The following is a 14,613-nucleotide window of genomic DNA, read 5'->3' as shown; positions in this document are numbered from 1 at the left end:
TATTGCTCAATATAACAAAACAATTGACAAAACTCACCAAGAAACACAAGGAACTTGATTAATAAAACAAATTAACAATCGATGCTGTTCCACAGCGATCTCCTGATAATATATATAACTCTCTCTCTCTCTCTTTTTTTTTTTTTTTTTATTAATCAGCAATAAGAAGTGCTCTCTCTGTGTGGTGCGATCTCAACTTGCTTGAGCAGATTCAACCAATGAGCACAGCCAAGAGGCGGGACAACATGTGATACACTATTTTGATTGGCTTAAATTAAGACTAACTTAGGTATTGATTTTTCTATTTTAAATTCAATTATTCTATTTTGTAACTGGGTTACACGCGCAAACCCTGATAAGCGTCCCACATGAACAAAACACCATAATTAAAGTTCCTACACACATTAATGCTGAATGTCTCATGTAGGAATTTAATTCTTCTACAAAAAGCAGCTCAAAAGCCTCAGATCTGGTTAATATCAATTATCAGGCTAGCAGGCCTGTGAGCTCTTTTATTTTTTTGTAGTTTTACCACAAACGTTTTCTATGCCTCTACTATGCCTCTGACATAGTTTTCCCATTTTCTGAGTGCTAGATTAGTAACAGAAACAGAGGCTGTGGGAGGTAGGGAAGAGGAAAGTGAGGGAGGGGGAGAGGGGGGATCTTGAGCAAAATAACAGATCACTGCTTTTCATCCCTTTGTGTCGACAGTAATAATCCATTTCAATAATCCTCTGCATTAATCGCTGCAATAATCGCTGCATATGAACAAATCTCAAGCATCCCAACTCTATTCTTTTTTCTGTGTGTTGATATCAATCAATCTATCTATCTATCTATCTATCTATCTATCTATCTATCTATCTATCTATCTATCTATCTATCTATCTATCTATCTAGGGGAAGTCGTGGCCTAATGGTTAGAGAGTCGGACTCGTAATCGAAAGGTTGCGGGTTCGAGTCCCCGGCCGGCAGGGATTGTAGGTGGGGGAGTGAATGTCCAGCGCTCTCTCCACCCTCAATACCATGACTGAGGTGCCCTTGAGCAAGGCACCGAACCCCCAATTGCTCCCCGGGTGCTGCAGCATGGCTGCCCACTGCTCCGGGTGTGTGTGCGTGTGTGCGTGTGTGTGTGCGCATTTGTTCACTACTCGCTGCTGTGTGTGTGCACTTGGATGGGTTAAACGCAGAGCACCAATTTCGAGTATGGGTCACCATACTTGACAATACGTCACGACTTTAACTTTAACTTTTTAATCTATCTATCTATCTATCTATCTATCTATCTATCTATCTATCTATCTATCTATTTTATAAATTGTTTTGGACTGAAAGATTCAGAAAAAGCTAAATTGTTAGTTATTTTTGCTTGTAAAATTAAAAACAAATATAAATGCATAAGCAAACCATGTAGTTTACTTCATACTGTGACTTTTAATTTAAGGCTTTTAAGGCTTGGGTTTTTCACTATGTTGTTTACTGGTTGAGGACACTGGGAGTGGTGCTTGCAGTTGTAAAGCCAAGGGGCTGAGTCTAATGAGGTCACACCCTGGACACTGACCCCTCCCACTGTGCCATGACTGACACGTGTTTTCCTGCCCCTTTTACTACAGCCCACCAACAATAGCAGAACTGCAGAGGAGCTGTCCTTGGTACTGAGAGCTGGGAACGGTGTGTGCAAGTGCATTTGAGAGGGAAAGAGGAGGAGGGTGGAGGCGTGTTCTTTGTGTTGTGCAGCCCGAGTTAATCTGCTGTGGCATCTACTCAGAGAGGAGCCATACATCTGAGAAGCAGCACTGCTGTGAGGTGCCCTGCACAGCTCCTGCTTAAGTGTGTACTTCAAAACAAAAAAACAAGCATTCACTTCAAAAGGTCTTCTGCTGAGACTGTGTGGTACATCTTGGAAGACTCGAGGAGCTTTTTGCTTTGTGCTATAGTAAGACTTTTAAAAGTGCATGTGGATGGGAGTTAGAAAGGATGTTTTTCTCAGTTTGTTCCCAAAATGATGTTGCATTCTGTGTGTAGTATGCTGTAGTATGCACAGATGAAGAGGAGATCATCTTTTAGACTAGAGTTACGTGCGTACCCAGGGGGCTGAAGGTTCTTCAGCTACAAGGAGCTGCAGACAACTACTGTCATAGGAATTCGAGTTTATCGACTGGAGCTTGACATTGAAATGGCTTGAATCTTTCCTGTTGGACTGAAGTTGGAATGTCAGGATATCAGATCCAGGCACTTTTGAGAGTCTAATGGAGCTACCTGAGCTGGGTGACATTGTAGCCTGCAGGGACCTAGTTCTTCTGTAAGTACAAAACTCCTCTGAGCTCTCATCCCTTTCTTCATATTTTACATTTATTCTTATATTACAGACTTGTGATTTTAGATGTAACTTTCTCATTTGATTTGAAACTGCAACTACATATTCATACACACATGCAGACAGAATATTTCAACTTGGCCTCAAGATCTGTTTAGCTATTACCTAGAAACATGAATTGTGATCAGATGGAAGATAGGGTCATCTATTCTCATAGGGCCAGCTGTTGCCAAGTTACCAAATATTGTCAAGTAAACAGGGAGGATTAGATTAGATGTTGGCAGAACATGCTAGAGAATCTACCAAGGAAACAGGTTAAATGGGAGAGAACAGTGAAATTACAGGATTAATAAGTGTCTCTGATGTTTAGAACCAAGCCATCAGCAGTGTGCTGTGTAATAACACAGATGCATAAAAAGTACAAATAATCTTAAATATCCTATGCAAGATTTATTTTAAGATCTAGATTTAATATACGATTTTCTTATCTCATTGTTAAACCCTGAGTTAACACTGAATTGTGTTAAACAAGACAAAAAATTAAGTCTCACTGAGTAATTCAGCAAGGTCATGTGACATTTAACATGTTCAAAAGCAATAAGAAGAAAGTGAATTTCAAATGAACACAACTGAACATCTGCTCTGAAAACAAGTTTCTCAAAGGTCTACTGTAGATGATGCAGAGAATGCTGAACAATGGTGGTGGGTCTTTACCCATTTCGCTGCTTTAAACCCCCTTCCCCCACCAACCTCCCTCCTCACAAAAACATACTGCCTCTTACACATAAACAAGCTTGCCCATATTCTTGGATCACTCTGGAAATACTGACCTACATAACACAGAGTGTTGTCTCCTCCTCCTAGACCTCTGCAGATGTACCTTGCAATAGACTCCACACTCATTTCTGCATTAATATGATTTTATGTGCACTTTACAAACCACACACATTTTGTAGAAAATATGGTTATTCAAGGGTTACTCAAGCTTAAAAAAATAGTCACACAACGTTGTGTCTCACTACATGCAGCCCAATACTCCACTAACATACAGTCCTGTCACTGTATGCTTCATAATCCAGGCTGATAAATGCTGTTTTTATGAGAACAAGGCTGTTAATAATGTTACGGATTACATTAACTATTAAACAATTTCTTTGTATGTGTGCTCCTGATACTTAACACTCAGCTATCTCTCTTCTGTGTTTGCTAATGGTGAGAGAATCTCATTGACCCAGAATCCTTGTTTACACAGTAACCCATTAAAATAGCACTACTGTATGAATTCAACAGTTCTAAGCATATCTATCTATCTATCTATCTATCTATCTATCTATCTATCTATCTATCTATCTATCTATCTATCTATCTATCTATCTATCTATCTATCTAAAGCAATATGATAATAATAACAATAATTTCAAGAAATAAATTTATCATAAGTATAACTTAATCTGTTTTTATTTTGCAGAATGCCCTGTTGAAATACCTGTAAGCAATGATTAGCTCAAAAGAGGAAGATTCACTAACATTTCTGCAGTATGTTGAAGATTGTGGACTAAGAGCATATGACAGATTGGTCTCACAGAACGTCAGCCACGTGTGGAACGAGAAAACCTGCATTAACTTTCAGGGGAAAATTGAAAAGAAGAAAAAGCAGGAAGAAGCCATTAAAAGGTAAGAAGGAAAATATGCTAGCAATGAATTAATTCACTGATAAATAATTAAAAGATTGCACTTATTGCAAACACCCTCATTTAAGACTGATTCAAGATTCAAGATTCAAGAGTTTTATTTGTCACATACACAATTATACAGAGTATAACCAGCAGTGAAATGTAGGTCAGGTCCGCTCCAAGGACAGTGCAATTATAAAGAATACAAATATTAAGAAGAAGTACAAACATAAAATAAAATAAAAGATAAAATAAGATAAGATAAAAAAATATATATAAATATAAATGTGCAGGTCAGTATGTTGTTGACAAATAGTAATGAGAGGAATGTGCAAAAAATAATGTGCAAAAAGTTGTACAGGGTATTTGAATAGCAGCAATATGAGGTAGAGAAAAATTATGAATAGCTTATTGATATATGATATTTACATGGAGATAAATTATGAATAACTTATTGATATGGTGATATTACATGGAGTCAAGTGATATTATGACACAGAGTTAGAGTTTAGGAGCCTGATGGCCTGGGGGAAGAAGCTCCTCCTAAGTCTCTCAGTTTTTGCCTTCAGGCTACGGAAGCGCTTACCAGATGGAAGCAAAGTGAATAGACGGTTACCGGGGTGATTAGAGTCCTTGAAGATTTTAACAGCTCTATTTTTGCAGCGTTTGAGGTAGATGTCCTGCAGAGAGGGGAGAGCAGACCCTGAGATGCGCTCAGCTAAGCGCACAACTCTCTGTAGTGCTTTGCAGTCCTGATTGGAGCTGTTTCCATACCACACTGAGATGCACTGAGTCAATACACTTTCTATGGTCCCTGAATAGAAAGTTTTCAGGATTGCTGGTGAGACCCTGAATTTCCTCAGCTGTCGCAGATGGTACAGTCTTTGCCTGGCTTTCTTAACCTGTGTTTGGATGTGTGTAGTCCAAGTCAGGTTCTCGGAGATGTTTACACCGAGGTACTTGAAGCTACTCACCCTCTCCACAGGGGTCCCAGTGATCCTGAGAGGAGAGTAGGGCTGCTGCTGTCTCTTCCTAAAGTCCATGATCAGCTCTTTAGTTTTCCCCACATTCAGAGAGAGACAGTTGTCCTGGCACCATGATGAGAGTCTCTCTACCTCATCCAAGTATGCGGTCTCATCGTTGTTGGAGATGAGGCCCAGAACCACAGTGTCATCAGCGAATTTGACAATGGATGTGGAGCTGTGAGAGGACACGCAGTCATGCGTGTAGAGAGAGTAGAGCAGGGGACTCAGGACACAGCCCTGTGGGGCTCCTATGTTCAGAGTGATGGAGTTTGAGGTGAACTGGCCAACTTTCACCACTTGAGGTCTGCCGGTGAGGAAGTCTTGAATCCAGTCACAGAGTGAGGAGTTTAGGCCGAGGTCTGTGAGTTTAGATGCCAGCTTGATGGGGACTATAGTGTTGAAAGCTGAGCTATAGTCAATGAATAGCAGCCTTACATAATTCCCATTGTTGCTGTCCAAGTGTGTGAGGGAAGAGTGGAGAACGTGAGAAATGGCATCGTCCGTGGATCTATTTGGGCGATAGGCAAACTGAAGAGGGTCCAAAGTATCAGGGATGGATGAGCAGATGTGGCTCTTTACAAGTCTCTCAAAAACCTTCATGACTATAGATGTGAGGGCAACTGGGCGATAGTCATTCAGGCAAGAGGGTTTATTGTTCTTTGGCACAGGGATAATGATGGATTTTTTGAATGAAGTGGGAACCACGGCGGTAGCAAGGGACTCATTAAAAATGGAAGTGAACAAACCAGCGAGCTGATCGGCGCAGGACCTCAGAACACGGGCGGTTATCCCATCAGGACCGGCTGCTTTCCTGACGTTCACTCTCTTTAACGCCCTCCGAACCTCATCCTCCGATACGGTGATTACAGGATCATCGCTGCTCTGCCTGCTGCTTCCTGACGCGCCGCCGCCGTTGCCATCGAAGCGGCTGTAGAAGATGTTTAACTCGTCGGCTAGCAACGGATCTGCTCTCACCTCCGCGGAGGATTTGTTTCCGAAGTCACAGATGGTCCTCAGTCCCTGCCACATCCGTCGAGAGTCGTTGAGCTGGAAATGAGACTCAGTTCTCTCTCTGTATCTGTGTTTAGCGGCTCTTACTGCGCGTCGGAGAGCATAGCACGATGCTTTGTACTCGCTCGTATTCCCAGACAGAAGAGCCTCATTGTAAGCGGCAGTGCATGTGTTAACCGCGGCACGGATTGTTCTGTCCACCCACGGTTTCTGATTGGAGAATGTCCTTATCGTTATTGTTTCTGTAGCTTGCTCGGTTAGCGTGTTTACAAAACTTAATGCTACATCCGTGAACTCGCTGACGTCAGAAGAACTCGCCCGGAACATGTCCCAGTCGACGTCATCAAGCGCCGCCTGCAGCATAGTCTGTGGAGATAGCACAGACTGTGGAGATAGCTCACTTGACTCATTCAAGCTTACATAAAACATTATGAGCATTCACTCATTGGCACACACTCCAATTACATGTATGTAAATGACAGCCACAAAAAGAAACAAACCTTAATATTGTTTCCCAGGGTGCTCCCTCACACTGAATCCCTCTGGCAATGACAGAAATGACCATGTCCCTGTCACAAGTTCACCAGCCAGTCACCAGCTCAAGACTCCATTTCCCAGAATCCTCCCTGGCTCTCACCTGCTCTCAGTCCACGATCACCATCACCTGGAGTCTAATTTCCCGCACCTGTCACCGCTAATCTAGTTCCCTATATCCTTGCACTCTCCCCGCTGTCACATTGACTGGTCTCACAGTTGGCTATGCTTATGTACCTGACTCTCACCTGCTATTACCTACCTGCTAGCCGCTCCAGCATTCTGCTCCCCATTCTCCTCAGCTCCTGTGCTCCATCGTCTCCATGCTCCACTGTTCCCCTCGAATCTCGAATCTCAGATAAGAACCAAGAACCCTTGCCATTCCCTGTATATTCACCTGGACTCATAGTCTTGCTTTCATCCAGGAGACCAGATCATAATATCTTAAAGAGAATTGGAGCACCATGGACCACCCTCTATATTCCCTCTTTCAGAATGGCCGGCCAATGGACTTCATGTTGTTGTGTTTTCCTGAGCCTGTTCCAGTTTTTTTGACCCAGAGCCCGTTCCTGAGCCAATTGTCCCCATAACCTCAGCCAAGAGAAGAAGGCAGTGAAAGGATAAGCTGTGTCGGCTCTGGCCCCTGACCAGAGTCGAGAGAAGGCTCTAGCCCCTAACCAGAGACAAGAGATGGCTCTAGCCCCAGACCACAGTTGAGAGAGTACTTCTATTCCTGCGTCCAGCCCAGAGAAGACTTCTGTTCCTGTGTCCAGCCCAGAGAGGGCCTCAGATCCCGAGCCAAGCCCAAAGAGGGCTCCTGCCCCACATCCAGCCCCGAGAGGGCTGTTGTTCCCACGTCAGGCCCAGAGTGGGCTTCCATTCCTGAGGGCAGCCCAGGGAGGCCTTCGGTTCCGAAATGCAGCCCAGAGTGGAATTCAAACCCCAGGCCAGAGCCGGTTCCATCCAGAGGACCTGAAGTCTCCCCCAATAAATTTTTTTTGGGGGGGCTATACGTCTCCGGCTCTAGTGGCTGGGCCGAGTGCCGAGGCCAAAGCCATGGACACCATCCAGCCATGGCCCTCTGAACTGCCTGTTCCGCCATGGCATGCTGAAATGCTCGCTCCACCATGGCACCGTGAACTGCCTGCTCCACCATGGCTCCCTGATCTGTCTGTTCTGCCATGGTCCCCTGTACCGGTACCCGCCCTGGAGGCTTCCCATCCGGGGCGGAGCAAGCCGAGCCTTCGAGGCCTCCAGGGCGCCCACCCCCCCTCCCCGCGAGAGGTTAAATGGCGCGAGGACATGTCATTCCCCGTATATTCACCTGGACTCGTTGTCTAGCTTTCCTCCACCTGCTGTTGTTTGCACTTACCTCTGTGTCCCCCTATGTATTTGCTGACAGTCCCCTTCTACATCTGGATGTTGATTGTTTATTTATTTTTTTACATACTTGGGGCTTGGACATTTTAATGTCTTTCATCCTTGTGACTTGAAAGGTTATGTGCAAGACATGCCCAAAGATAACTTTGGATAATGTTGCACAACATTTGTATTGGTTTCATACTAGTCATTAAATTATAGTCTAGTTTTGCATCTTAATGTAGTTTCAGTCATACAAAAGTGATTATAGTTGTGAGCAAAGGTTGATAGATGGAACAGATGGATATTGACTTTTTATTTTTTTTATTTTTTTTTAAATCAGTGGCCTTGCTATAACACAAATTGTGTCGGTGGGCAATTTACTGTTGAGTGCTGCCCTAGACCCATTGGCGTCTATTGTATTGATCACATTTGGCACAGTCTTCTAAGTGCAATAAAAGCGAAATGCTCTCAGAAACCTCTTTCGTGCATATGGCTCAGGCTTCAACTACATCTACTATTTAAACAAACAAACAAAAAACATTTATTTCTGTTTGACATGATGTAAATTTATGCTTAAGCGGAATACTGGCTAATCTTAATACAGCAGTTACTGGAAGGAATAAGATGCACGGTAAAACATGCACAGCAGTCACTTTTGTTGACCTTCGCACATTTAGGAATACATCTTTTAATTTATGCTTTTAAAGCACCATTCAATCTAATGATACAAAGATGAGTTTGGTTCAGACATTTTAATACTTTACAAACCAGAAAAAATCTGTTTATAATAAATACATTTGTGGTGAATTAGAGCAGTTTATTGTAGTTGTCATTCAAACAGATATAATCTCCAAAAGAGCTCAGGTGTCCCACGTTACGTAATGTCCCAGATTACCATTCATTTTTTAGGTCATCTAAACATCTTTTGAATTAATGATCACTGAATGAAGTTTTGCTAACTGTCAGATAGCAGATATCAATGTTTGACCAAACAGTCTTCAGCTCGACCCTGATTTAAATAAGATGCCTCTGGTTTGCTTAGTTGTGGACACTTACACTGATAAAAACAACTTGTAGGATTTACTTGATAAAATCATTGTAACAATTTGCACTCAATTTTTCTAAGTAAATTTTACTGCTGGGATATCAAGTACAACTTACTTGCCAGTATCAAGTAAAATGTACTTAACTCTAAATGTAACATTTGTGAAGACATTAAGTAAATGTTACTTAATTATATTTAACTTAGCAGGTTGTATTTATTAAAAGTAATTAAGTAAATTGAATTTTAAAAGGAACATCACTGTTGTGAAAATATCAAGTAAATGTTATAAATCTGTAATATTTACTGTTATGAAGTAATTAAGTAGATTTCATAATGTCTGTCTATTTCACATTTTGAATTACTTAGTTTAATGAATTTATATTACTCACTATTATTATGTAAATGTTGCTTTTTTTAAATGTTACCAAATAAATGTAATAATTTTCTCTGCATCAAATACTTTTATCACAAATCACAATTAAATACAATAAAGTTGAACAGTTTATTATGTCAACATTCATAATGAACCATTAAATCAGTAATCTTCACATCGACTGATTAGTAGTTAAGGTACATTCAGTAACCTCTCTGATAATTTGCAATAACTGTAGAATTACCTTGTACGGTTCGACTAAACCTCAGCAGCCAACAGTGGCATAACTAACATTTAATGACGAGCACATGCATAGTCCAGTTGAAACCGAATGGTCACTTTTCCTTAATGTGCATCTGCTGTTCTGTAAAATCAAAACAAAAAAACAATTTCCCCTAAAGAAAAGGAAAATCCATTCTACTCCATCCAACACAGATATGGAATTATATTTTTCAAATACCCAATTGGAATCTTACAATTCACTGAAACAATGCAATAACAGCATTCAAACCGACACTAAGTGCTCTTAAAACCGTAACACATTAAAACATTTCAAAAGTTAAGTCAACAGTTCTGGATAGTTCTTCCTTTGGCCTTTGCCTCTAATAAACATTAACAGAAAGATCAGGTGTTAATTCTTGGCATTTCTCGACAGGAGTGTGAGCAAGACAACATCACTAAAGTCAACTACTTTTTTATCTAGTGACTTGCATATTAATGTGGTCAAGTGTTCTGAAATGGATATTTATATTCATACTGACACAATCTTTATTCCACAGTGCCCTTTTTTTATATCTTACACCAGCAAAATACATAGTCAACAACAAATGCAACAATATATCTAACAAGTAGTCGTGACCAAATTTAACCACATTAAACAGTCTTTTGGGGAAACAAAACTTAAGGCAGGTCCAAGTCTGTGTTTGACAGTGAAATATCCATAAAGACAAGCTCTCCTGCACATGAACGTTGGGTCCAATAGAACCGAATCTATCTTTTCAATTTTGTTGTTACAATCGTTGAGATGGAGATGTAAGTTGGATGTAAGTTACCAACAGCCTCGATTGTACAGCACGTGCCATGTCGACAGCATTTAGGAGAGCAACTTCAACTTTAAAGATTGCACTTTTGGGGTCATCTTAACACCATCCAGGTCCAGGAAAAGTTTCTGGAACACCTCAAAGGTGTAGCGCAGTGTTGGGGGGTATGCCAGGTTGAGGGCATAAATAAGCCCCATCAGCAGTGTGCAAGCTTTAGCAGTACTGCCACATCCTGGAAACATTTCCCTGCCTTCCAAAAGGATGGACACATCGACTGGATCCTCTCGATCAGCACCATGGACAACCAGTATCTTAAGGATATGTTCGGCGGCATCACTGCGAGTGTCCTCCTGCATACAGTTTATAAAAAAGAAAGAACACAATTCTATTGAGAAACAAATACAAAAGAGATTCATTATCAGTGCAGAACGAACATGCTTGCTAAAAATGACTAAACATAACTCACATTATGTTAAATTCAGTATAATGTGTTTTACAGTGAGTCAACGTTAGTAAGAAAATGAGTAGAACATTGCACAAGACAGCTGCAATTCACAGATTGTACCCATAAAATGAATGTTGTTCGAAACCATACATTGTGTGCCTCTGCACCTTTACAGTGCCAGGAAACCCTATGACTTTGTAATATCCAGACTACGTTTAAGTTGTGACTGCACATAATTTGGACCATTGCTGAGTGGAAAATCTTCATGTTTGTGTCTTTCACTTGCACTTAAAAATGATTTTTATGACACAAAAAGAAAATCATGCTTTACCGGACAATGTTCAAATAGCTCTTCTTCTTTCTCGCCGAGGTACAGGATAAGGCTGCGGATGACAGTTTCATGTCTCATCTCAATGCTTTGGTTCTGTGAACAGATTGATAATGTGTCAGTACTGTGTGCATTACAAGCAGTAGGAGTTGGTATCCAAGTTCACCTGCCATCTGATACTGCATTTTTCCAAACTTTCCTTCTTTGGTGCAGACTAGCTTTGATAAATTACTTGCTGCGAAATTTTCAGTGGATATAAAAATGACTAGACGCTTTTAAATAAGGCTAACATTCGGATACACACACAGGCAGCCAGCACGTTAACGTTACATCGATTTCCTTACAGACCATAACATGACCGTTTGAGCTTAATCACGGCCAGCTAACATTAAATTACTCTGAAGTTAACCAGACTGGGTGACTTTTTCTACAAGAACGCGGCTAACTACATTTAATCCCCTCTATTTTTGACTAACCACCAGTCTCAACTTTATAGAAGTGGATAATGGCGGCGCTTTAGCTAACGTGATTAAAACTCACGTTCATTTAATTTTAAACCGTAACGTCTAGGCAATAATCAAACCATCAAAATGAACACATAGTTATCACAAATCTAAAATAGAAAAGTCAAAACTTACCGAAAATAAGTCAGCCATGTAAAAGCGACATCCCAAGCGACCGTCTCTGCCACAACTGAACAAGCTGGATCTCAACCGCGCGCGGATTCAAACGCACTTTGCTTTTCAGATTAAAATTTACTTAGTATTTTTAGGTGAATGTGCTGTGACTATAAAACATTAAATAGTATTTGTAAATATATGATAAAATTTACTCTTTCTTCTCAGTTAAGTCGTTACATGAATAAATTGTGTAAATTTTACTTAAGATATTATAGTTCCAACTTAAACTTGATTTTACCATGTATAAATTACATGAATTAATGTAATAGATTTTACCATACCTCAAAGTCATTATTTTCAGTGTACTTTCCAGCGATATCGTCAACTTGCACAGATACTATTTGAACTGAACTGAGCTGGACGATGACATCACTGAATTAATAGCTATGTTTACATGGACACTTTTTGTTTCCAATCGGAATGAATTCATTCTGATTGACGAATCCGAACGTAGTGTTTACATGAACACCAAATAAAGTGATTGGGTTGATATGTGCATTTATATGTCACTCTCATTTATGAGCTTCTGATCAGATTTAATCTTTTGACATGCACACACTGCGTGAATATACGCAGTTTCCCACTGTTGTCGCATACTGTTTTAAAAAGCACACTTGATATTTATCTACTTCAGGTCCTAATTAGATGACGACCAGCACATGAACTGTTGTGCTGTGCTGCTTACTTTAGAAAGTTAGAAAGTTAACATGCTCCTTCCCACACTCAAAGCAAGTCGTCTGTGGATGAGAGTCTTAAACAAGGACTGATGGGACATTGTCCTGCTCCACTTAACAGACGCTAAGTGAAAGGAAAATTTTAGAATGACCGAAAACCATGACATGTTTATTATGACACTTTATTCACCAGGAAGAACAGCTCGTTCTGTGTCATACATCATTACGCTATTTTTATGTCACTGCACATGCACAGTACTATCCAGTTTCGGTTTTCAATCCAATTAGGTGTTTGCATGTCCTCTTGCTCAGATTTCAAAAGGAATAAACCACCACTTATAATCCGATCTAAATTTTAATCAGATCTGACCAATTCAATCCGATTGACGTGGTTACATGTGACTTTTTTATTCCGATTGTGTTTCTAGTCCTATTATGATCAGATTATTAGGGTCCATGTAAACGCAGCTAAATTGACTTTAACTGAAAATTTAGTGTTTACTGTTGTCTTTTTGCATTACACACTATTTTCCTATTTAATACTGTAAAGCTGCTTTGACACAATCTGTATTGTTAAAAGAGCTATATAAATAAAGGTTATAAGACACTTCACTGTTGCAGCTACTTGAAGCTGAAGAGCTTTCACCAAAATATTACCACAAGTTACAAGGGTACAGAAAAGTATTAACCCTCTGTTATTAGTCTGCTTATCAGCTGTTGCTTATATAAAATATTAAAACTCAGTGGCTGGAGGATGAGGGCTATATAAAAAAAAGAATAGCTGGATTTTTCATGAGGCATATAAGTGGGTCAATGAGACGACCCATTTTTACAGGAAGTGATTGGAAAAGAGAGAGAGATCTGGTAGAAAGAGATTAAGTGTGAAGAGTGTGCTAACAGGAGTTGTGTTCTGCCTGGTGACAGCTGGAGCAGTCACCAACAAATCAAATTGCTTGCACATGCACATTGCTCTGAGTGAGGTGGGTCTTCTTTCTTTCTCTCCCATTCTGTTGGAGCTTTCACTGTCTCTGGGAGTGCACAGAAACTTTGTCCATACACAGCCTCACGTGCTTATTTGCTTACAGCAACTATGCTGTAAACACTGAAGAGCATGGAGAGACATAAAAGGAAATAATGACGTTTATATGAAACTATGCAGGGCTGAAAAATTATTTAATGTTTTAGATTGTTCTGTGTGTGACATTTTAATGTAAGAAATTACTTTATAATAAATAAAAATAATAATTTATAATGAAATAAATAATAGACCTGTTTTCAGATACAGTCTGTTTAATTGGCCGTATTTAAAGGTGATGTAATTTCTATCACCAAAAGCAATTTTCAAAATAATGACTATACTATTTTTAATCAGGTTTTCTGAACATGTCATTTTAAGATAAACAAACAAACAAACAAATGAATAAATAAAAACATTGGCAGCCTAATTGTAATTGTTTTATGGTTGCTTTATTAAGAATTTCAAAAAAGATTGTGTAACACTGCACTGAATGCTATGCTAAGGAGAAGCATGCTGTCAGTTACATTTAACAGTAGGAAACGCATCTGCGCCAAGCCGGAACAGGCACATGCAGTGCAGACAGCTGCTCCAACATCACCATTTCTCTTCCTAATGAGAGCTTAATGCCTGATCTGTCACCTGGGTGTGTGTTTTTAGATAGTGTCATGTATGCAAGTGTGTGTGAGGAGACTGGTTATACAGAGCAGCAGCAGTAGATTTTGAGTTTGGTTTCTGTGTGTACCCTGTTGCTAGGCAAACTTGAGCCCTTGACCAATGAACTCTCCTCTCAAGACTCCTACTGTTTAGCAGCTGTGTGTGTGTAGGAGTTACCAAGATATACAAACACATACACACACTCAGGTAATTAATGAACACACCTTGAACTTTGGAAAAACAAACTTTTTTTGGAAAAACAAACAAGCATTTGCATCTTTAACTCAAACAACTGATGGCTAGTGCAGTCTCTTTCATTTGTGAGACAGACATCATTAGAGCGAGAGAGAGAGAAAGAGAGAGGGAGAAAAACAGAGAGAGAGACATTAACAGAGAACTTTGATTCTAGTACATCAAAAGAACCAAAGTAGATT

The 14,613-nt window shown here is 40.1% G+C and overlaps 1 protein-coding gene across 1 annotated transcript; it reads right to left on the bottom strand.

The window, feature by feature from the left end:
• Positions 1-9,451: 9,451 nt before the first annotated feature.
• Positions 9,452-12,137, bottom strand: LOC306881636 (uncharacterized protein). Its single transcript, XM_079435814.1, has 3 exons — positions 11,792-12,137; positions 11,157-11,249; positions 9,452-10,730 (listed from the first exon to the last, which is right to left on the bottom strand). Exons 1-3 carry the CDS (start codon positions 11,807-11,809, stop codon positions 10,434-10,436), a joined length of 408 nt encoding a protein of 135 aa, XP_079291940.1. The 5' UTR covers positions 11,810-12,137; the 3' UTR covers positions 9,452-10,433.
• Positions 12,138-14,613: the final 2,476 nt, after the last annotated feature.

Source organism: Barbus barbus (assembly GCF_936440315.1).
Source record: "Barbus barbus genome assembly, chromosome: 15".
Lineage (NCBI taxonomy): Eukaryota > Metazoa > Chordata > Actinopteri > Cypriniformes > Cyprinidae > Barbus > Barbus barbus.
The sequence above is the reverse complement of the archived record's forward strand: the minus strand, read 5'-3'. Positions and strand labels throughout refer to the sequence as shown.